The sequence below is a fragment of the Saccostrea cucullata genome, unplaced genomic scaffold, assembly GCF_032062105.1.
Source record: "Saccostrea cucullata isolate Sc308-1 unplaced genomic scaffold, CSIRO_AGI_Scuc_v1 ctg5407, whole genome shotgun sequence".
Classification (NCBI taxonomy): Eukaryota; Metazoa; Mollusca; class Bivalvia; order Ostreida; family Ostreidae; genus Saccostrea; species Saccostrea cuccullata.
Window position 1 is genome coordinate 1 of NW_026929601.1, and position 25,040 is coordinate 25,040.

Sequence of the window (25,040 nt, forward strand, 5' to 3'; positions counted from 1 at the left end):
CTGTTCTGCCAACCTCCACATGGATCCAAAATGAATCAATCACTCCTCTCACTTCCACAATAAATATAAGAAATACACCATGGATACAACTGAAGCGGTGACGACTTCGACGTCAGATAATACAGATTTACCTAAATCCAGCACTGCATCGTCTTTAATCACTGGAAATACCAGCAATCCTTTGGTCCCATATACCCAGACAGAACAGACGAATGAAGGAGAATCCACATAATTACTTTGTTGCACAACAACATACTGTTTCTTATTTGACAAAATTCCTGTAGATTTACTACCAGATTTTTTTAATTCATGTTTTATAACCATGTCATAAATGTATATGTATCTTTCTTATCTGGTATTTGTCATATTTCGCTGGGAGATGAATTATTAATCAAATAAAGTAAAAAGACATTATTTCTATATTTATTACTGCATATAAGTTGCAATATGAGCAAGCTTACTACTGCAATTAGTTGTCCGGTGATCATCGTCACTTTGTGAAAGTTTCTCAAAATAAAAACATAGAAGCATGTCTTAGGGGACTGGAAGGGGTATACACTTAGTCCTCAACAGTTTCATAAACGGTCGTGTAGAATCTATCATCTTTACATCTTGTCATCTCAACACCAAATAAGACAGATTGAATCGTCCCATGAATGTGAAAATCATGATCATGACCCAAAGGAGACTATTTTGCACCTTCTGGGATAAGGGATTTATTGTGGCTCTAACTCCAGCTGATGTAGGTGCACATGGTTCTCCAGTGGGTACTACAGATTTGTAATCGAAGCAAACCACTGCACACTCTGTTCCTAGATTAAAAGCCATTTCCTTCACTATACATAAAAAGATTGAAAGCAAACATTCTACACAATTTCTCCATGTTATTCTTGTCCATAAAAAGTAAGCTGCTTAGGATTTTTCAATCAATTTGGTATTCTCTCTTCAATATTCTTTGATCTTAAATGTTTTATTCACTTATTACTTTCTCCAATTTATACGACTTGCAACCGGATATAAAGCTCTATTTCGACTCATTGTCATGCTTCTGACAACATAAACATATCATACCGCACGTAATGTCTGCCAACCATAGTCTATTTTTGAACCATTTCTTAAAAAATGATCTTGATCTTTTAGTAGGATCATATTCATCAAAGTAATTTTCTCTCTTGAGTTTTCTTTTATGTGGGTCAGAAACCCCGTCAATGAATCGCCACTAAGTCACATAGATCATAAACACGTTTGACGTAACCTATGCTAGGTTTACGCTTTGCACACGGTACAATAAATCTTGGTTAGTTTTAGGTTTTATAAAAAGTGAAAGTGTATATTAATAAAATACAACAGACATAAGATCCTCTTCCAGAAAAAAAAAGTTCGCCATGTGGGGCTTATTGCCAAATATATTCTATGCGTGTGTAACTTTACAAGATAAGGTGCATACGTCTTTTCCAGCCAATCTCATCTATCAAGCCTGTCATCTGATTGTATGTTTTATAAAAACAAGGGCTTGATAATGCCTGATATTATTCAATTTTCAGAAGTCACTTGTGACTGATGGATTTAATCATACTTTTTTGTAATATTTCTGATTTTTCAATTTTCTTCAGTAACCATTTATCATTCAATCCTCTAACAGGCTCGAGTTGTTGTTGGTTAAAACGAGATCTTTCTTTCTGTTGATTTAGAAACTCCAAATACTTTTTCATCACATCGACGAATGTGTTTCACAATAACTGAAAAGACCTAGCTTCTTTGCATAGGAATAAGGATGTCCTAGCATAGTTAATGATTCCCACATTTTCTCGGATCTCCTCCAGATCCTCTGATGATATTTGAAATGTGAAAGGAGAAAAATGTCCCTAACTGCGCTCACATGCTTTTTTTTTTAAATCTAGCTGGCCTTTTCCATTATAAACAAATGGACGAAACTATTTTTTCTGAGTAAGAATAAAGTCGTATGCTAATCGAGACACTGGCAATGCTTTCTGACTAATCAGCTACTTGTAAATGATATGCGTTACGAGTGAGTACCACGAAATACTAAGGGAATTTCATGATGGAAAAAGGATCTACGCTTCCCAGGAACAAACAATTGATTTATAAAATTGCATGCTAGTTGTTTAAAGTTTTTATGGTGTTTGGTTGGCAAAATGTTAGGTCTACATGTATTCCCGAGTATCAGTTAATACAATTTTCACGTGCATTTGTTGACCCAAAATGGTAATCACTGGGGTTCCATGCGTATTATTATGTATAAACAGCTTTGGTTGACCATTAGAAGTTTGAAATTTAGTAGAGATAATGGGATAATTGACCTAAACAATGTGTCTGTGATAAAATGTAAACATATAGTAAAGCAGCATGTTTTCTCGGTTTGTCATAGGATTAGACAATTGTTCTCTGTAACCGACTCTGTGCAAAATGGTAACAAAATCCATAAAAAAGTAGATTCCTTGGACATGTATATCCCTCTATTGTACTCGATACGACCTGCATATCCTCTTTACATAAAAGAACATATTGTCACAAACCAGACCATTGAAGCTTGCCGTGATAACCGTCTTCCTTGGAAGACGGTATACAGAGTTGGAAGTTTTCTCGACAGTCTTCGGTCTTTATACTTCCTCTCTTTTGTGATTGGTAGATATTGCATGATGCTGACGTGTACAATTTTGATTTATCTCGCCGTCCGACGTGACCTTTCTTGAAAAAAAATATGAATTTGGCCTGTAGAAGAGTAGTACCGCAGTTACTGTCAAAGGGTTTGTGTCAGTTTTGTGTGCGTATGGGGATACCCAAAGAAAGGTCTTGTCACAAGCAATACACCTGTGAAATTTGATGGCCCATGATAAGTTTCAGCAATTTATCGATTAATAAATTTTGTTTATTGAACTGAACTTTAAGGGGGACCTCTACGACGTCACAACATGGCTGACTTCCGTTTGAAACGCCATTTTGATCCGAAATATACCGATAATGGTGTGAACAAATTCTCGATACACCGCTAATTGGAACGCTTCTGTTTTAATATTTAAATCACCAAAACGTTCTGAAAAGACTATGTCTTTGCCCTTTACTCAAGCATTTTACGGACATTGATTATCAGCTGTTTTTGCACGAAGAACGTGATTTTCTAACGAAACCGGGGTTTCTTGCTTTTAAACTTGATTGGAAAATGTCATCGACGGCTCAGACCATACCTACACCTTTGATGAGACGGTGAGTATGATTTGCTTAATTAAAACTTTGAATTCAGAAGTACATCCTGAAAATATTTTAATGGTTTTCACTAGAGCTTGTTTACCTTGTGTTAGAAAAAGGTATCATACAATTTAATAATCAAATAAATTGGAGATTTGTTTTCGCTAATATTTCATTACTATAAGAAGTTTATTTAAACATTGCGGTTGAGGGATGAAATCTGATTTGTTTATTTGAATGTAACTTGATTTCAACTGTTGAAAATTGATAGGTTGCAAAAACAGGGGAAGATTTTCAAGAGGAGAGGAACCAGAGGATTCTACCACATTGTCTACAGAGGACCATGTTTTTCATAATCATTCTTATATATCTATTGTTGTTGATTCATGTAAGTGTATACATTCCAAGGAATGATAAATTTATATAAAAGCATTTCAAATAAAATGTGTACATTTATTTAATAAAATACTTCTTTTTTTTTTTCAAATGAAAATTTATACAATGTCAATACTTTATAAGGCCCAGACACAGATGTTCCTGAGTATGAGGAGGAAAAGGAGGAGGAGGAAGACACAGATGAATATACATGTAGTTCATCAGCGAGTGACGAAGAAGAACCTGAGAGAAATGGTAAGCATTGAATAAATATATGAATCTAAAACCTGGATCTCTCCGTCTTTCTCTCTCTCTGCATTGGTAAACTGTCATGTAAACAAGTTTAAATAACATGCCTTCATTTTAAATATATTTATATACACCATTTAGGTGGAAATGTCTTTCACTTGCAAGGGCGACACATCATAGACATTAATTTTTTAAACCAAGAGCTGGGTAAAGGATGCCATTCATGCAGGGAACCTTTACAGTTGTCTTCTTGCATATGAGATACCAGATATGGACTAGGTATTATTAAAATACTAGAAAATACTAATAATTTTATGATAACATTGTATAAATATACATTATAATTTTGTATCATATTTGTTTTCATCACCACACATGCTTGTTAGTAATCAAAATAAGTAATATTTTAAACTGATAAAATATATACTGAAAGGAAAAAGAAACGCATATTACACTTTGAAATTAAATTAAAACTATTATTTCGAAAACGTTTTCCAGTATTGTTATCAAACATTTTAATTCATCTTTAATCAACAAGTTACCAAAATCTTGTTTGACTTTGACTGATAATTCATGAGTTTTTGAAATTGATATGTCGATACTCCCCAAAATTAAAATAAAAATTCTCATCATCTCCGTTGCACATTGGTAAAAGCCTTGATTTTCCTGTGCATTGAGTTCACCAGAGCATTTATCTTTCTCATAGGATTATTATTCAACCCTTCCGACAATAATCTTAATGGTTGACAGTAGCTGTAATTTTCCAAAGCCAAAAAATCCCCCTGCCAAATGAATGCCACGAATTTTCGTTTTAGGATAGAATTTACAGAATCCAGCTGGATTCTTACACGTGAATGTTTGCAAGAAAGTCTCGACAAACACTGGCTACATTTTCCCAGTGTGAACATCTTAAAAACATTACGCGTTACGCATTCCACGGGTACGTGCGCGTGTGAGAATAAAAGTTGCCAAGCTCGCGGGCAAAATTAGAGCAGAGAATTTCTGTCAATTTTAGGGTGGAAAATATGGGTATGATAGTCTGATGTATAAATATCGGTTTCAGTGATAATGCCTTGACAATAACCGAGGTGTCATGATGAAAGGCCTTGTCTTGATGTGACGTTGCTACGCCTCAACGTCATGCCATGGTTGGTTGGAAACCTTTTAAGTTACTCTCTGACAACTGAAATAAACTTTTTTGTTGAAAAGTTTTAATCAAACTGCACAGCAACAGGTTGTTGCCTTTTTATTCACTTACGCACTTCAATTACGGACCCAGTGTAATTGTGTAGATTTGACCAGCGATTTTAGCGCAAAGTAACAAAAATACACGTATGACCAATTTTCATAATTTTAATTTCGGCCACATAGTCAAAAATTTTCGCATGTTATGTTCTTATGCATTTCTTTTTCCTTTCAGTATATATTGCTAATAATGAAGTTGTATAGTATTTGCATAAAACTAACATGTAGATATATTTTGATACAGGTAGTTTACTTCACATGAAATGTGTACACTATCTAAATGTTACACTTGTCCCCACTGGGAAAAGGCATGGCCAAAATGTATGGGATGTGAATTCCCAAATTTGGTGCAGGTAAACATAATCTTTCAAAAGAAATACATTTTTTTTTCATAATCATTATTTATATCTACAAAAAAGCAGAAGTTTTAATAACTGACTTGACCTGTTTCAGCAATTCTTTTTTGTGGGATTGGTGAAACAGTTGTGAATACTCTGCTTTGACACTAGATCTACCATCTGTTTCACCAACAACATTAAAAAAGAGAGAAAGGGAGGCAGGCATAGCTTTAGAGGCGGTAGCAGACGAGACATGCCAAGACGCACTAAGAGAAGAAAAAGACCGTTTAGAAAATATTCTTAATTATGATTTTAATAATTGATTTTAATATAATTTCTAAATATTTTTAATTTTAAGGCAATAAACAATTTCATGGAAAAACCTCCATTTTTAAAAATAATGTTACACCCACACACCCACACACACACCCTCACACACACACATACACATCTATATATATATATATATATATATATATATATATATATATATATATATATATATATTTGTACTTTGTACAACAAATATATATATACAGTCATTCTTGAAACTTCAGCTGTGAAAATTCTGACCGTGCGGAGGCTGTAAGTTTTGATGCCGGATGGCAGACCCGTTTGCGAAGTTGGTCACTCATTTCTCTTCCTGATTTTCTTTTTCTGAACATGGAATTTGAATCAAGTTGTTTGTTTTATTTGCAAAGATATTTAAAAATATATATGAATGTACTTTTAATAACTTTTACATATTTAATACATCATAACAATGTAAGTATGATTCCATTGTCTTGGAGATAGTGTGCATATCCTGTAAAGACCTGGGGGTCGCAACATAAAGGATACTTAAGTCTAAGACCGTGCTTAAGTAGGACTTAAGTACATTCTAAAACTTAAGACCATAACAAGAAGCGTAATAAGATTTAGCAATCTTAGCAAAACTTAGGCTGCCGGTAGAGGTGACTTAAATATACCTTAACATATATTGTACATATATTTAGAATTATTTCATGTTGACTTATGACGTTAAAACGTTCCTTTATTCATATTATGCATTAAAGAAAATAATTATCTCTATTTGACGCTGATTTAAGCTGATTCATATAATGAAAATTGTTGCATGAAAAGATTTCATTTTCAAGCTTCATTCAAAGACTTTTTGAATTCAATTATAAATTAAAGAGTTGTCCTTCCTGGCTGAGGGTCGGAGTCCCTTAAATTTAATCAATTCAAATGTTTCTGTTTTGTCTTTCCCTTGTTTGTGTTCTATTTATTTACAGACTGTGTTTTGGCATTTTTTTTTGTCCTCTCTCTATGTGCATGTGTGCGTGTTTTTATTTTTAATTTTTTTTTTTTTTGCTTTTATAATGAAAGAAAAAGTGAGCTAGCTCACATACCCCACGCTCCCCCAAAACTTGACAGTGAAACACATAATGAAAGGCACAGCTAGTGCACCTTAAATACATAGTATAGATCAAAAACGCAATAATTGCAAAAAAATCTTCACATCAAAATGTCTTGCATATGAGGACATTTAAATGTGGAATGAAGTTTCTAGATAAATAATGGAATCAAAATTTCTTGGCATTATACAAATCCAAACATTAATTTGAAGGGGGTGGGGTGGGGTGGGTGGGTGAGAAATATCCTTGAATAATACGCAAAACTCTTTGGGATAAAATAATGGAATATGTCCTAAACATCTGCATAGGTTGACGAAACTATGTACAACAGTTTAAGAGGAGTGGTGCTGACAAACTGTTCATCTGTATATTCAAAATATGGCCAAAAAGTCTAAGTTGGAAAGTGTGGAAATTCCCGGAAAAATAAAGGAATCGGAATTTCCTGGTAATATGAACATCTACATATATTGTGTCCTAAATATCTGCAAAGTTTAACGAAATTCTGTGCTGTGGTTTATGAGGAGTTGCGCTGACAAACTGTTCATATCTATATAAAAGGTATGGCCAAAAACCTAAGTTTTTAGTGCGGAAAGTCCCGGAAAAAATAAAGGAATCGGAATTTCCTGGTAATATGCACATCTGCATATTGTGTCCTAAATATCTGCAAAGTTTAACGAAATTCTGTGCAGCTGTTTATGAGGAGTTGCGCTGACAAACTGTTCATCTCTATATTCAAGGTATGGCCAAAAACCTAAGTATTTAGTGCGGAAATTCCCGGAAAAAATAACGGAATCGGAATTTCCTGGGAATATCCACGTCTACATATTGTGTCCTAAATATCTGCAAAGTTTGACGAAATTCTGTGCAGCGGTTTATGAAGTGTTGCGCTGACAAACTGTTCATCTCTATATACATGTAAAAGGATGGCCAAATGCCTAAGTTAAAAAGTGCGGAAATTCCCGGAAAAAAATAATGGAATCGGAATTTCCTGGTAATATGCACATCTGCACATTGTGTCCTAAATACCTGCAAAGTTTGACGAAATTCCGTGCAGCAGTTTATGAGGAGTTGCGCTGACAAACTGTTCATCTCTATATAAAAGGTATGGCCAAATGCCTAAGTTGAAAGGTGCGGAAATTCCCGGAAAAAATAATGGAATCGGAATTTCCTGGTAATATGCACATCTACACATTGTGTCCTAAATATCTGCAAAGTTTAACGAAATTCTGTGCAGCGGTTTATGAAGAGTTGCGCTGACAAACTGTTCACCTCTATATAAAAGGTATGGCCAAATGCCTAAGTTTTTAGTGTGGAAAGTCCCGGAAAAAATAACGGAATCGGAATTTCCTGGTAATATGCACATCTACACATTGTGTCCTAAATACCTGCAAAGTTTGACGAAATTCTGTGCGGCAGTTTATGAGGAGTTGCGCTGACAAAAAAAAGATGACTGACTGACTGACGGACTGACTGACTGACTGACTGACGGACGGGTCAAAAACATTATACCTCCCGCAACTAGTTGCGTGGGGTATAACTATATATGTATTTCATTGTAGCTGTAGTGGCTTTTTCTTGTATACTCATCATGATCATTATGACAAGTACTTCCTTTTTTAAATATTTGTGCATAAAATAATTATTTGTATTATTAATTATTTTTTTTTTGCATTTTATCATTGAAAATGGAAATTGATAACAAGATATTTGAGTCCAGGTAAAATAAAGTAAGATAGCTCTTTAATAGGATCTTTCATAGCATGATTTTTGTAATGTTTTAATATTTTGTTCAATTTTTCAATTTTTTTCAATTTCTCTCTTTCATTTTACTTATCTATAAATATTATTTATATTTTTTACAGTTTTACAGTAATTTTTTTCCTCTTTTTTGTAGATTTGAATAAAAAAAAAAATGTTCAACATTCATTTATGTTGTTTTTGTATTTTATTTTAAGTTTGCAGAACAACGGATTTCTATAGAAAATTGAAAGCCTTAAGCATTGAAATAAGTGAAAAATAATAGATTTCTGTTATATGATTTTTAGTGTAAAAAATTAATATAAAATAAACCTTAGTACTTTGGGAATTTATTTTTCTTGGATATTGACTACACTATTGAAAGCGAATGTATGCAATAAAACATCTTTCCTACGTTGGTGGTGTAGAGAGCCCCCTTAAAAGTTTCCAAATCCAAAGCAAAGTTGAACACCCAATGCTTTCCATGATAATTTTCTCCTAGTGCAGCACCAACTCTTCAATACGACTGCTTTAGCGCATCATATTCTATTTTATTTGTTTGTCTCTTTTGTTGTGTCAGTAAATTTTGTTCCACTTTGGCAGGTGAAACTTTCTTTTCTTCCAGGATCTGCCTTCGTTTTTCAACAATGTCATTGCATCGCCCTTTAAACTATATTCAAAGTTGCCTTTTTCCAAGAGCATGATCTATAGGTATGAACAATATCTAAAACCAGGTAAATTATTGACAAACAAATTGATGAAATAAGAATATCAGCAGTCTCGTTTAACGTCATCATTTCGTAAGTTCTATGGTCGATACAATGGCCTTGTCAACAAATATAACATCATTGATTCAAATGCTGACAGACGTTTTTCATACTAGGTGTAAGTCGATTATTTATACACTGAATTGACGACGGATTTTCCCGTTAAAAACCCGATCATGACAAAGAGCACACGGTGGGTGTTACCGGTCGGCAGGGGATGCTCACTCCTCCACAGCACCTGACCCCACCTCTGATGTTTTGGAGTCCCGCGTTTGCTCTGCTCCTATTTTGTATTGTTTTATGGACTTTGATGTTGAATACTTTCCATCATTTCCCTATCCTTCATCATGATTGCGCAAGTATACTACCCTAAGACACATATTTCTGTGTATCGGGTTTTGATTTCGATGAACGGTTTTGTCATGGTTACTAAAAATAGAAACTTCTTTCAAATATTTTCTATATGCTACATCTCTACAGTACATGTATAGGTCTGATTTCTATATAATTTTAGCACACAAGTAGACTACACTAAGATACATATTTCTGTGTATCAGGTTTTGATCTCGATGAAGTGTTGTCTTGGTACACTGGTTACTAAAAATAGAAATTCTGTGAAATATTTTCCGAAATGCTACTCGTCGCCTGCGTGGCGCAGTGGTTTGAGCGTCTGCTCTAGAGTCGCGAAGTAAGGAGTTATTCTTACGTCGCGGGTTCGAATCTCACTGTGGGACGTGGAGACCGGTCCTTCGGATGAGACCGTATAAACCGTGGTCCCATGTCGTAGTATATAGGTGCTGGCACGAAAACGATCCTTCCCTGCTCAATGGCCCTTAGTGCTGAGTATAGGACAAATATTGCAGCTCTCCACCGGCAAGTGATGACGTCTCCATATGCGTGAAAAAGATCTCTCGAGGGACGTTAAGCAATTAACAAAAAGCAAAATGCTACCACTCCTCATACAGTTGCAGTTTGCTTTCAATATAATTTTGCATACAAGTAGACTACATTTTCATGACTAAGATACATATTACTCTTTTATCGGTTTTTGATTTCTATGAGAAGAGTTGGTATGGTTACTAAAATCATAAATTTCTTTTAAATATTTTCGCTTCTCCTCAAACAGTTTAGGTCCGATTTCAATAAATGTTGCCAAGAACATGACTAAACCAATGATCTATTATTTAAGGAATGATTGATTGTATATTGTTTAACGTCCCTTTCGAGAATTTTTCACTCATATGGAGACGTCACCGTATGCCGGTGAAGGGCTTCAAATTTTGACCTTTACTCGGCACTCAGGGCCATTGAGCAGTGAGGGATCTTGATCGTGCCAACGCCTGCCGCTGACACGGGGCCTCGGTTTTTAAGGTCTCATCCGAAGGACCTGCAACTTTCACTTCAAAGTGCCGAGCGCATGGCGAAGGAACAGTTGCTACCCATTTTATCGACTGGGTCAGTCGCGGCCGAGATACGAACTCACGACCTCCCGATCACGGAGCGAGCGCTCTACTGACTGAGCTACCGTGAACGGTTATTTAAGGAATGTTTTAAAGTTTTGTGTGAGTTATGGTGTGTGAATCACACAGAATTGTTACGTAGGCATATTTTTTTGTGAAGCGCCGTAGCTCTTCATAAAAAAAAATATGCCTACGAGCGCGTCTGTGTGATTCACACACCAATAATTCGCACTAAACTTAAAAACATTCCTTATATTTGCATTTTACTTTTTTGGAAGCACCAAAAATACACTCAATATTTGAATTTCTCGCTGCCCTATATCGGTGCATTTTTACTAACGTCGCTGCAGCCTCATTGTGACGTAACGTTTCTCCGTGTATATTTCTACGCGTGAGTATACACGAAAATGGTTTACAAATCAATTTCAAAGTAGGCTTACTAGAAAAACACAGCGAACGTAAATATATACTTATGCCATTACAAAGTTTCAAATTCAAATGCTACTGTTCTCTTCCTTCTGTTTCACTTCCGTGTAGTATAGTTCAATAGAAACAGCATTGTTAAAGTATTAAAACACCGTATAGCGTGCAGCTTTGGTGCACAATCTTAAATCACAACAGCAGCTCAGTTAACGGTATAACAAACTGATTTATTTTTGAAACTCTCATCTAACAAAACGAAAGTAAATTAATATTTAAGAATGAAATTAATAAAGTTCACAAAACGCAAAACGTGTTACACCTTCCTTCCTTTAAGTTGCTGTATTACACCAGATAGTTTATACAAAATCTGTTATAGTTAAAATGTGCGAGACAAAACATGCAATTAACAACATATTCAAAGTAATCTCACTAAAACATAATTTTGAGCTTCTTGCTCAAGGGTGAGCAAGTCAAGGGTTTATTGTGCCCTTATAAAACGGCTTACTCATGACTAGCAAAATGAATCTAAACTGAAGTCTAATTCACATAGTCCTTGAATCGAGATGGTTCCTTAACCACTCGACCTGATCGTGTGGTAAGTGGGGGTGCAGTATCACTCTTGGGTGCACTGGTAGGTTTTGAGGTTGGATTCACAGAAGTTTGTCCAGTTAATGCGTCCAGGTTGTTCCTGGACGGGTCTGTCATCAATGTCCTCATACATGTGAGCGTCTGTGTCAGCAAGTTGACTTGGACGGAGGTCACGACGATTCCTACGGTATGTCTGTCCATTAGATTCAATTTCATACAATCTGTTTCCTAGTGAATGTTTCACAGTTCCTTTTCTCCATTCGTTGTCAGTATGTCCTAATGTTTCTGGTGGTGCTATATGCACCTTTTCTCCGATATCCAGTGGTCGTAGATCTCTTGCTCCACGATTATAGTACCAAGCTTGTCTTCGGTCTAGAGAGGTTAATTGCTTCTGAGATTTCAACAGATAAACTTCCGGAACTAGGAGGGTCTCCTTTGTAGGCAAGAGTGTCTTCGTGCTTCGACTCATCAAACGCTGAGCTGGGCTAGTATCCATTCCTTGAGTAGGTGTGTTACGAAAATCTAGCAGAGATAGATAAGGATCAGACAGAGATTTCAAGGCTCGTTTCAGCAATCTTTCGGCCATTTTGACAGCTTGCTCAGCTTTTCCATTACTTTGGGGGTACTTCGGTGAGCTAGTCACATGACTGAATTCCCATTCCTTGGCGAACTGTTGGAACTCAGTAGAGGCAAACTGGGGCCCATTGTCAGATACAAGGGTGTCTGGAATCCCATAGCGTGGAAACAATGCCTTCAGTTTCTGAATTACAGTCTTCGACTTAGTATTGCGAAGATAGTCAACCTCCCAAAAGTTAGAGAAATAATCAACGGTCACAAGGTACTCCTTCGAATTGTGGCTAACTAGGTCACTAGCTACTTTGGCCCATGGACGTGTGGGTACATCATGGATTACGAGGGTCTCTTTCATTTGTTTGTCATCAAAGGAACGACAGGTATCACACTTAGTCACAAAGTCTTTCACATCTTTGGTCATACCCAGCCAGAACAAATTTTCACGAGCTCTCCTGAGACGTCCTTCAACTCCAATATGAGATGAGTGAATACGGTGCAACATGTCCATTCTCATTGTCTCTGGGATAAGAATGCGCTCTCCTTTAAATACAATGCCGTCTTGAAATGTCAATTCATCACGGATGCTGAAATATGGCTGTAAGGGAGCTGAAACACACGCAGAGATTTCTGGCCATCCTGAGAGAATAACTTTGATCAGCTCTACTAGTGTTTTGTCTTCCTGAGTTTCCTGTCTCAGTTCATGAAGTCTGTCTTTGATCACAGGGAGAAATCGTGCCTGATGTATTGCTTCCTCTTCAAGTGTGCCAGTCTGGTCGTTGTTTCTTAGGTATGCCCTGCTCAAAGTGTCTGCTAGGTACATTTCTTTCCCAAGATGATATGCCAAGTCGTTTAGGTGCAATGTGAAGTGGTTTTCTAAGGATAATCTCCAAGGGCTTGTGGTCACTCTGAACAGTCACATCACGTCCATATGTGTATTGGTGGAATTTTTAAAGTCCAAATACACTGCCAATAACTCTTTTTCGATCTGTGCATACCGAGTCTCTGTGTCAGTCAATGCACGACTTGCGAAAGCAACAGGCTTTCCTTCCTGTAAGATTGTGGCTTCCAGTCCAGTTTCCGAGGCATCACACTGAAGAGTTGGGCTTTTGTTAGGATCAAAGTAACTAAGCACCGGTTCAGAAATGACTAACTGTTTTATGTCAGACACAGCTTTGTCATGGACCTCATGCCAGCTCCATTCAGCGTCTTTGAGCGTAAGTTTCCTAAGTGGCTCACACAAATCACTTAGGGATGGCAAGAATTTGCTAAGATAGTTCACAAATCCAAGAAATCTCCTGACACCAGCAACATCCTCGGGATTCGGCATCTCTTTAACTGCTTTCACCTTTTCGGGGTCCGGTTTCAGACCTTCTGATGTAACGAGGTGTCCAATGAATCGCACTTCCTTCTGTCGTAATCGAAGTTTGTCTTTGTTTAGAACGAGTCCACTTTCTCGACACCGGTCCATCAGTGCATAACTTTCGGTCGTGGTCAAGTATCCCCCTCGCCATACACAAGAATGCCATCTGCTACACTATGTATACCCGGCAATCCCTCAACAGCTTGGTCTTGTCTCCTTTGGTATTCTTCAGGGGCTGTAGACAGGCCAAAGGGCATTCTTAGCCAGCGATAGCGTCCGAAGGGCGTATTGAATGTAGTTAACAGTGAACTTTCATGATCCATCTGGACGTGCCAGAACCCATTCTTGGCATCAAAGACACTGAAAACTTTGGCCTTGGTTAACTGTGAAAAAACTTCCTCAATAGTAGGTAGCGGATAATAACTACGCTTCAGAGCTTTATTTAAGTCTTTTGGGTCAATACATATCCGCAGTTTATTCGGTTTGACAACCATGAGGCAACTAGAAACCCATGGTGTAGGTTCACTCACTTGAGCGATAATGTTCCGATTCTATAGACGATCAAGTTCCATCTTTCAGCTGTGCTTTGAGAGCTAGAGGAACTCTCCTTGGAGAGTGTACAACTGGAGGAACGGACTTGTCAACAACAAGATGATAGTCTCCTTCCAAACGTCCAATGCCTTCAAACACATCCTTGTACTCAGTGAGCAGCTGCTCTTTGGTGATAGGTGAATAGTTGGAAATGGCTAGAATATTCTCACTATTCCGTTGTAGTAGTTCCATATCCTGAAGTGTATCGTTACCTAGTAGAGGCATACAGTTGTCTTTGATGATAACGAAATCAGCTTCCTGAGTGATCTGGTTTTTGGGGTTGGTCGCTGATAACGCAAATTTTCCAAGGGGCTTGATCGTTGTGCCATTATACATACGGAGCTTGTAATTAGTTGGGCGCAGAGGAGGAACATGACGCAAATGGTTTATAGGTAGAATGTTACACGTAGCTCCTGTGTCAAGCTGAAATTTGACTTTCTGTCCTTGGATTAGCATGGTTGCCTGTGCTATTTCGGAGTTCAAAGAGTTCACAGATGCGATCTGAGTTAATGACAAGAGTTCGACTGGTAGTAATCATCTGAGTCGGAGCTTTCACAAAAGTCTACTGCATGAACTTTCTTCTTCGTGATCTTTGTGGGCCCATATTTAGTGTATGATGAGCACTTGTTTTCGAAATGGTTGAGTTTGTGGCACTTTCTGCAAGTTTTTCCGTATGCGGGGCATTTTTCTTTCTTTAATTCATGATACTTGCCACAGAATTTGCACTGTTTATGTTTTTGTTTCTTAGTTTACAAATTTGTAACAGGAAAGGAGAAAATGTATGGCTGGACCGGGAATCAAACCTGGGACCCCTGCATCTCTAGTCAGGTGCTCTACCAACTGAGCTATCCAGGCCGATAACCACGGCCCAAACCATTTCATTCCTCCCTCCTTAAATTGTCTTCGCCCTCGAAGACACAACCCAAGTTCTTATTGCCCCTGGAAGGACTTTCACCTGCAATTCCAGGGGTGGTCAACGGCACCAAATCTGTAACAGGAGTGGAGAAAATGCAGCAGCCCAGACCGGGATTCGAACAAATGAAACGGGGCAAAAATGAACTTTGACATCTTGAGAGGTCGAAGGTCAACAAAGCAAATGTAAAAGACGGCTGCTTCCGCCTAAAAAGGACGCCCTATAACAACAGAATGGCGCAATGGAGGGCATTGCGCAAAGTCAACGAATCGCTTCCGTCAACACCCCAAAAGCTTGCAACTATTTTGTCAGAATGCACAAAAGACCCAAATTCACTGACAGTAAAAATTTTGAGAGACATGAATGTAATTACCAGTGCTGAGGAGAAAGTCGAGCATGCTACAAATTCTGCAATTATTGAAAATTTACAAGAAATATTGTATACAGGGAAATTTTCGCCCCCGTTTTATTTTCGCCCCTTTCGCCCTCTTCTTGATTGGGCGAATTTAAAACGGGGCGAATTCAAATTACACCTCATAATTTCTTAAACAGAAATATGATTGGGCGAATTTAAAACGGGGCAAAATTGTTCACAAGTTCAAAAGGGCGAAAATAACACGGGGCGAAAATAACCCTGTATACAGTAATTTCGACTACGAAAAAACAGCGATCTAAAACGGCAGTGACCGTTATGGACGTCATTACAACATCCGTTAGTTCTGAGAAAATAAATAAAAAAAAAACAAGTGAGTAGAAGCCTATGTCTGAAAAGCAAACGACTATGTAGGAAAAAAAACATCAAGCAACTGTTCTTAAAACAGACGCCGCATGTTGGAATTTTACCAGCAGAAAAACTAGATCAGACGCGATTGATGACGATCACAAAAAATTGTTTACAATTTCTGGACATCTCCGGGTATTTCAAGGCCTACGGGTAACCAGAAGTCTCTGTCGAGAATGAAGCTCTACTGGTTTGACTTACAGCAAAGGAAGATGTAATAGTGTTAGATTTGTATAAAATAAAGTTATAGAACTTGCCAGAATATTTATTTTAATTTTTATTTAACTTATTAAAAACCTAGATCCACTCCTTAGTTCTCCCTTACCTGTATTACCTGTACATGTTTGTATATACCCCAGGGCATTGATCAGGTATTTTGGAAGTGGTCGTTGTTATTTTGGGTTTTATTGGTCATTGTTTTGAAAGGTCGGATTCGATTGGTTTTCTTGGTTGGTCTGGATTTTTCCCGCTTTATTATGACCATTCTTTGTTCTGTGGGTTGATCAGACCAGACCTTTTATTTAGATCTATATACATAGACTTGAGACAGAAGATTTTCCTTCTCTGGTAAGTTACTAATATTTTCTTATTTTAAATGTTCATCCTATAGTATGCAAAAGCTATTTCCAATTGCACTTACTAAAGTGAATGAATGAATTTGAGAGAAAGTTATTTTATGATGCATATTTATTATTGGTTATGAGATCAATATGAAGTATTTTCTAGAAGTAATTTGATGTTAATCAAATTATATGTTTTTATGATGATCAAAGATATTTTTGATTATATTGTTCAAAGTGAGCAATTGGTATATTTTTAAGAGATTATATTTTAAGTGTTATTGTATTAAATTACAGATCACCATTAATTTCATATACAGACATACATTTTGTCAGTCAGACACTTTATTGGGAAAGCCTGTTCCCACAGAATGGTGAGATTTATATGTTTTATCTTGGATATCTTTTTATGATAATTTTGGGAGAAGTATGTAAAGATTTATATATTCAAGAGTTATCTCCCTTTGATGATAATTATGTAAACTTAGGATGATAATCTATTATCTTCATGTTACATGTAAAAGTAATGATTGAACATTATGTGATATTTACATTATATTTATTGTTGTTTTATGATATTTACAGGGCTATAATAAAATTGATGTATATGCCATGTCACTCCACTGCGAATAAATATAAAGAACCCTGACAGGAGTTGTCAATCATTTCCATACCCCTGTTACAAAGAGAAAACTGCTTAAACAGTTGGGAATTGAAACTTTACAACGGCAATTAATAGAATAATGATCCTTGATTCTTTATGTTCTTAATATCTTTGTAAATATTTGAATAAACTATATCTTTATTAAGTTAAGATACTTTGAGAAATAATAATTTTTCTTCTTTTCATCTAATGCAAATAACTCTTCATAAACGTTTAAGGCGAATGGCACACCAACTTTTTATTTTATAGATCTTTGAGTCATCCTTTTTTAACAATGGTTTCAGCACTGAAAGGCTGATATTAGCTCTTGATTATTTATATTAATTTTTGCATTCTGACCCATTTGTCATGAAAATTTTAAACGTTTACTTTGGCCAAATCTTTTGAACAGTAGATGCCAAGACATTTATACTTCACATATGTAATCTTTTTTGAGTGACCTTTCATTTGATACCAACAGCCTTGATCCTTTGACCGTGACCTTGTAGATTTCCGTACTTGTGAAGAAACTTTAACCTTGGCTATATCTTTTGAACGGTAGGGGATATGACTTTCATTCTTCATCTTATAATACTTGATCCTTGTGAGAAGTTACTTAATTGGATACCGAGAATTTTGACCCTTTGACCTTTGAGATTGACCTACTTTAAAAAAGCAAACATTAACCATAACTTTTAAAGTATTATGGCTAGTGCTTTCATACTTAACACATTTAATCCTTGTGAGAAGTTACTTCATTGGATACCAAGAACATTGACCCTTTGACCTTGACGTTGGTGTTTGACCTACTTTATAAAAATAACCTAGGTCATAACTTCTGACCGGTTAGGGTTAGGGCTTTCATACTCTATATAAGAATTCTATGTGGCAAGACCTTTCATTTTGATACCAATTACATTGACATTTTAACATTTGCTTACTTTCAAATTTCACAATTGTTTTCCATTGAGAATACCTTACTTTTGGTACCTATTAATTAAATTTGCATTTAAAAAAAAGCTTAATATTTGCCATACGGGGGCATCAGTGTTACACAAACACTTCTTGTTTATAAGGTATTCATATGATGCATTCATTTACAGCAAATTATTTTAAAAGAAAGCATCTAATTTGGATGTAAATAATCATAACCCTACATGTCATTCATTGCTGCTGATTTATTTAAGATCGAAATTATTACCAAGATCTTAAAAGAGTTTTCCTACCTAACTGTACCTAATACCAGCTAATAATTCGACATCGAACCCGACGACTTCTTCCCTTTTACGGAGATTAAGAAATAAGTATAACCTGAAGATATGTCTCAGATCTCAGATCTTTCCCTCACCTACCTGTACCTTGTACCAGATAAGAACGCAGCAAAGTATTCCTCATATTCCTACCTGTGTTTCATAGATTCTGATTTATTTTATGCTGAAATTCTTACCCAGGTCTTACTGAGCATTTCCTTACCTTTATGGAGATTCAAAAGTTAGGTTTAACATAAAGATATGTCCCTGATCTCAGAGCTTTCTCTCACCTACCTGTACCTTGTACCAGATAAGAATACGGCCGTATTTTCGTTATATTCCTTCCTGTGTTTCGTAGATGCTGATTTATTTTATACTGAAATTCTTACCCTGATCTTACTAGGCATCTCCTTACCTTTTATGGAGATTCAAAAGTTAGGTTTAACATAAAGATATGTCCCTTATCTCAGAGCTTTCTCTCACCTACCTGTACCTGGTACCAGATAGGAATACGACAAAATTATCGCTATATTCCTTCCTGTGTTTCATAGATGCTGATTTATTTTATGCTGAAATTCTTACCCAGGTCTTACTAAGCAATTCCTTACCTTTTATATATTCAAAAGAAAGGTTTAACATGAAGATATGTCCTTGATCTCAAAGCTTTCTTTCACTTACCTGTACCTTGTACCAGATAAGAATACGGCCGTATTTTCGCTATATTCCTTCCTGTGTTTCGTAGATGCTGACTTATTTTATACTGAAATTCTTACCCCGATCTTACTAGGCAACTCCTTACTTTTAATGGAGATTCAAAAGAAAGGTTTAACATGAAGATATGTCCCTGTTCTCAGAGCTTTCTCTCACCTACCTATACCTTGTACTAGATTATGATACAGTAAAATATTTGACACAATCCTTCCTGTCATTTTCAGAGTTGCTGATTTATTTTATGCTGAAATTCTTACCCTGGTCCTACTAGGCAACTCCTTACCTGTTATGGAGATTTAAAAGATAGGTTAAAAATGAAGATATGTCCCTGATCTCAGAGCTTTCTCTCACCTACCTGTACCTTGTACCAGATAAGAATACGGCCGTATTTTCGTTATATTCCTTCCTGTGTTTCGTAGATGCTGATTTATTTTATGCTGAAATTCTTACCCAGGTCTTACTAAGCAATTCCTTACCTTTTATATAGATTCAAAAGAAAGGTTTAACATAAAGATATGTCCCTGATCTCAGAGCTTTCTCTCACCTACCTGTACCTTGTACCAGATAAGAATACGGCCGTATTTTCGTTATATTCCTTCCTGTGTTTCATAGATGCTGATTTATTTTATATCATAATTACCCTTATGTTGGAGGGTTCCTCTAACCTACCTGTATCTTGTACTAGCTTGTAATCCAGGACGAAATTAGAACCAGGTTTCAGTTCACTTACCTCTAATCAATTTTAGTATTATTACCACCCTACCCTTTAGACACATTAGAATATAATACACTTATAATAGATATCAGAATTTACTTCTCACACCTATAAAAGTCCACATACCATATTCTGTTACTTTAACCAACCTACCTGTCAAAAAATACTTGATAAGAACACTACTACCTGAAACATGAACCATACTTTAGTTCAACTTCCTTCAACAAGTATAAGATATATACAGTATACAATCAAAATCTAGTCCTCTTATATATACCTGAGTTAAACACACCTACCTCTTACAGGTACCAGATTTGTATACAATGTACTTCTAGTATTTTAAGCCTCCTAACTCCGACAGGTGTCTGATTTTAAAATACCTACCTGTAAGAGGTGATACTATTTCTACCTCTAACTAGTACTTGGCTATTGTCAACTGAACTACAGCAAGAAAGATGGGAATATTATTGAAAATATTTCCAATAGGTACCAAAACATTGTCAAAATGTATTTGTTAAGTGCCTTTTATCACATGAAATAGCCTGCGTCTTGGATATTAGCATGAACAGCAAGTCGGTAGAGCACTTGTATTAAGTGATGCAAGGGTTCAGAGTTTGATACCTAAACCAGCCATAATTTTTTTCCTTACCATTACATTATGTAAATCTAGAGTCTATGGAGAGAACAATCATGGACATTTATGTCTACTATTCAATCAAATTCAATGAATAAAGTATATTTTAAATTAAATCTCTAATCTATAATGAAATACTCAATTCTAATTACATATACTCTCCTCCAATGACTTCAACAAATTTATGACACTTATGTGTAACTCTTTTCGAAAGTAATTTATGGCATAGTTTTGATAAGTTCAAATCAACTGAATTTAAGAAATGTTTTTGCACTGGTTTTGCATGCATGTTAATATATATCAAGATAGGACTTTCCCATAAATTTTTCAAATTAGATGAATCGATTTTCATAAGTATTTGAAACAATACCCTTTTTATTTTCCTACTCCGCATTTAAATATAAGCCACAGTGTAAAGTCAATTAAACTATAGAACAGTTCAAAATCACTGAAAAATTGAATTGGAACATAAATAACAAATATCAGGTAAATCTACATGCACTTGATGGTGTATTTTTATTTTTTATCTCAGATATGCCACATAGAGCTGTAACAGTTAAAACCCATATTAAAACACAAATTCCTTTTCATGTATATGAATTATAAAACTGAGGTTTCTTGGAGCATGAAAATTTTATTCATGTAAGCATATATGTATACACAACTTTCTATTGATTTTTGACACAAATGGTTCATTTCACATTTTTCTGCATCTATTTCAGACTTACTTCCATTTCCTCCTACGCCTTATCAAGGCCATTGATCACAGATACTTATCAATCATTAATTTAGGTAAATAGCATGCTAAAGTTCAATCATTGAAATGGTTTACTATATATATTATATATATAATCCCTTTAATGCTGTCTATCCAACAATGCAAATGTAAATTTTTTTGTTTATGTTTTGTATCAATATTGATAAAAATATTCAATACATGTATGTTCTAATATTAAGTAGATCATAATTCAGGTCATTGTTACATCTTATCAGTTTCAGAACATTACAAATTTAAATACAGGTTGAAGTAAATGCTTTTTTTCAGAAATGTTAAATCATATACCCTATTAGCTATAATTGTAAAATCAATATTATTAATTATATGTTCCTTAGTTCTCTTGCCAAATGACTGAGCTTTTTTTGTTAAAAGCAGGCAAATACAAATAACATCAAGTAGAAGTAAAATATGTCGTTTATTATTGTAAATGACGGAAAGGTAAACACGGTTGATAAAATTGGGGTCATTAAAAGGAGGACTCAAATATAGAGTATTACACATATTAGTCAAAATATTACACAATCTGACCCCCAGAACCATAATGACATTGTAACATGATGTACATAGGCAAAAGGGGGGTCAACCAGACTAGAATAAGGATTCAAACCCTGTAATCTTTCACAAATTACAATATACATGTATTTCAAGTTGACCCCCTTATAAACATCATAAGTTCCGAAGACATATACAAAATGCTCAAAACTGCTGCCTGCCATCAAAAAAGGTGGGAACACAAAATAACAAACAGCCAATAACAAAGCAATCAGACAGGCATTAAATTGAACACAAAAAATGCTTCCCTCACCGCTGAGGAAAAAATATATATAAAAAGTAACATTGATTAATGTTTAAAAATCAAAAGGAAAGCTGCAGACAGAAGCAAATTTGCGAGGTACACAAAATGAATGGCGGACTCAATCTCAGTAATCTAATTCATGGAATTGCTATTTATTACAATGTATAAAAATTTACTTTTTCAGTTAGAACGTCCGCTGGAGAATGAATATTAAAAATCACTTTATCCCATTCGAACACTATCATAGAAAGATGGGTAAAACATAACAAAAATGTTTACCTGAAAGAAATAACAAGCATTGGTGGCAGATGGGGTGGATGGTGGGTTAAAAAAATTCAGCAGTTCAATAAGCCATGCTTTCTTTTTTGGTAAATGGATCAATAATGATCACATGATGGATAAGAATGACAATATGTACAATACAGATACTGTTATATTATAACATTATTAAACAAGAACATGTCACATAAATGAAATTATTTGCAATAATTACTTTTTTTCGCTTTACAGAAAATTAACTCCATTTTAAGAAACATCAAGTTGATATGCATTTCAGATTCTATAAATAGTAACTCAAGTCCATATGCTGTTATATACTTAATCATGTGACCAACTTTAAGCCAATCAGAGGGATTGGAATATTATGATTAAAATAATATGTTCTAATATATGACGAGGCACTTAAAGTAAATCATATACAAATTGCAATTTTACAACACCTTCATGATAAAAAATTGAAGTGCCAATATTTAATTATATTGAAATGGTTTATTTAAATATGAAAAGACTGCAAAGTAGTTTTTGTTTGCATGTGCTCCTTGGATTTAAAAATCCCTAATAACATTTCTTATGTAGTTAGCTACTACATTAGGCAAAAATAAAGAGCCATGGACACATACACTAATACACATCCACACCAAAAACAAAAAAAGGTTTATGAACTCTTCGGGTAAAGGCGGCACTCAGCTTCAGATGAGGACAAATTCCATAACAGTGCCGCGAGCAAAATCTCCCCTTCAACAAACAAAACATCCCTGAAATACTGCAGTCCTTCATTCATATTTTGGCCCATCCTGTAAGACAGAAAAATAAGATGATGCAATTATATTCATTTGCTTGTGAATTGATGTAGTTGACCCAAATGACAACCTTCATTCAGAATTATTACTGCTTTGTGAACTTGAATTTAAAAACTACTTTATACACAACATGACACCATGATAAGGTTCAGATTTATTAAGTTGAACCAATAAAATATAACACAATCCAAAACTAAAAGGGAAAATCAAAATTCCCTTTTTTCACCCAAGATTTACAATCTGAAGTCATTTTGGTGTTAAAATCCTTATATGTGTCTCCACAAGTTCCTTTTTTGAAGATTTTTTTTAAGTATTTGAGAAACGTTCCTCTTTCTACACTTCAGATGCATTTGTTATGACCAGACATTTGAGGAACGTTCCTCTCTCTCTCTCTCTCTCTCTCTGAACTTCAGATGCATTTGTTATGACCAGACATTTGAGGAACGTTCCTCTCTCTGAACTTCAGATGCATTTGTTATGACCAGACACTTGAGGAACGTTCCTCTCTCTGAACTTCAGATGCATTTGTTATGACCAGACATTTGAGGAACGTTCCTCTCTTTAAACTAAGATGAATTTATTATCACCAGACATTTGAGTAACGTTCCTCTCTTACATGTGCACATACAGCGTGTATTTTTAAATACTTTAAGAATCTTAACACATGAGACATTTGAGGAACTTTCCTCTCTCAAATTAACTTTTTCTGAAGACATCTCATGAATGGTCAAACATCAGGCATTTGAGGAACGTTCCTCGCTCGAATTTAATTATTACTTTAGGCATCTCAAGGATTGTCAAATATCAGGCATTTGAGGAACGTTCCTCTCACAAATGGTTGTCCCATGAATTGTCAAACATTAGGCATTTAAGGAACGTTCCTCACTAAAATTTAACATTGTTCACACAGGATACTTACATGTATGAGGAACGTTACTCTCTCAGATTTGTATATATTGATAACTTATTCATATTAAATCAGGCATTTGAGGAATGTTCCTCTCACAAATGGTTGTATTTCTGTTTATAACTTTTACCTCATGAAGCTTGCAACCCGTGCATTTGAGGAACGTTCCTCTGTCTAGTAATGAATATCTGTTGATACATTGCAAAGCCCACTTAAAAATAACTTTAAAGGAACGTACCTCTCTACTATTATCATTTGTTTTAAGATATTATATTAGTTTTTATCGTACATGAAGAATTTGGGAAACATTTCTTTCTTTTATATGAAATGCAGTACATATTCATAGAAACATTTTTTTTCTGTACACACTCTACAAAATATTTATGAAAAATCAGTTTGTCATTTTATAAAGTACTTTTTGAATTAAGGCTTTCTTAAAGCATAATATAAACTAGGTACAGGAACAAACAAATTTTTCACTTTGGAACAAGCATGTGTAATGTCCAGTGTTCATGTGTCAACTAAAAGGGCTTTTTCACTGAATGGCAGTGTGATCACATATTACAATGTCTTGGTTAACAGGTTAATACCCACAGTATTTTTCCTTTCTACCACGAAATTAAACCAAAGTTGTGATGAAGGTCAACCATGTTTCTTTCTAGGTTACATCTTTCCCTCATAATAGAGACGATTCCAATTCCTTGGTCTCCAAAGGTTCATAGCATTTTTTCATCAGTCACAGTAAAACAGCCTCAACAAGTTTCTTGGGTGTCATCTTCTGTAGGAAAAACCTCACATTCAGTACAGCGGCATGTCGTATTATCAAAGATGTGATTTAGAGAATAATCGAAACAATGTGTACATAATAACAAGTTTTGATGTCTCATCTAAAAATTAAATAGACTGGAAAAATCGATATAAAAAAATTGCAAAACGTAAATTAAAATTTTGAACTTTAAATTG

General features: G+C 35.3%; 1 protein-coding gene and 1 long non-coding RNA gene across 2 annotated transcripts; one reads left to right on the forward strand and one right to left on the reverse strand.

The window, feature by feature from the left end:
• Nucleotides 1-3,728: 3,728 nt before the first annotated feature.
• On the forward strand, nucleotides 3,729-5,418 carry LOC134281376 (uncharacterized). The gene is made up of 3 exons (XR_009995072.1): nucleotides 3,729-3,837; nucleotides 3,973-4,110; nucleotides 5,321-5,418. It is a non-coding gene; the product is annotated as an uncharacterized LOC134281376 (long non-coding RNA).
• A 6,393-nt stretch (nucleotides 5,419-11,811) lies between these two features.
• On the reverse strand, nucleotides 11,812-13,179 carry LOC134281377 (uncharacterized protein K02A2.6-like). The gene has a single exon (XM_062763851.1). The coding sequence runs from the start codon at nucleotides 13,177-13,179 to the stop codon at nucleotides 11,812-11,814; it is 1,368 nt and encodes a 455-aa protein (XP_062619835.1).
• Between the last annotated feature and the right edge of the window lie 11,861 nt (nucleotides 13,180-25,040).

Excerpts from the sequence above, each read along its gene's own strand:
- LOC134281377 (XM_062763851.1), bottom strand. The coding sequence starts at position 13,179 with ATGTACCTAGCAGACACTTTGAGCAGGGCATACCTAAGAAACAACGAC.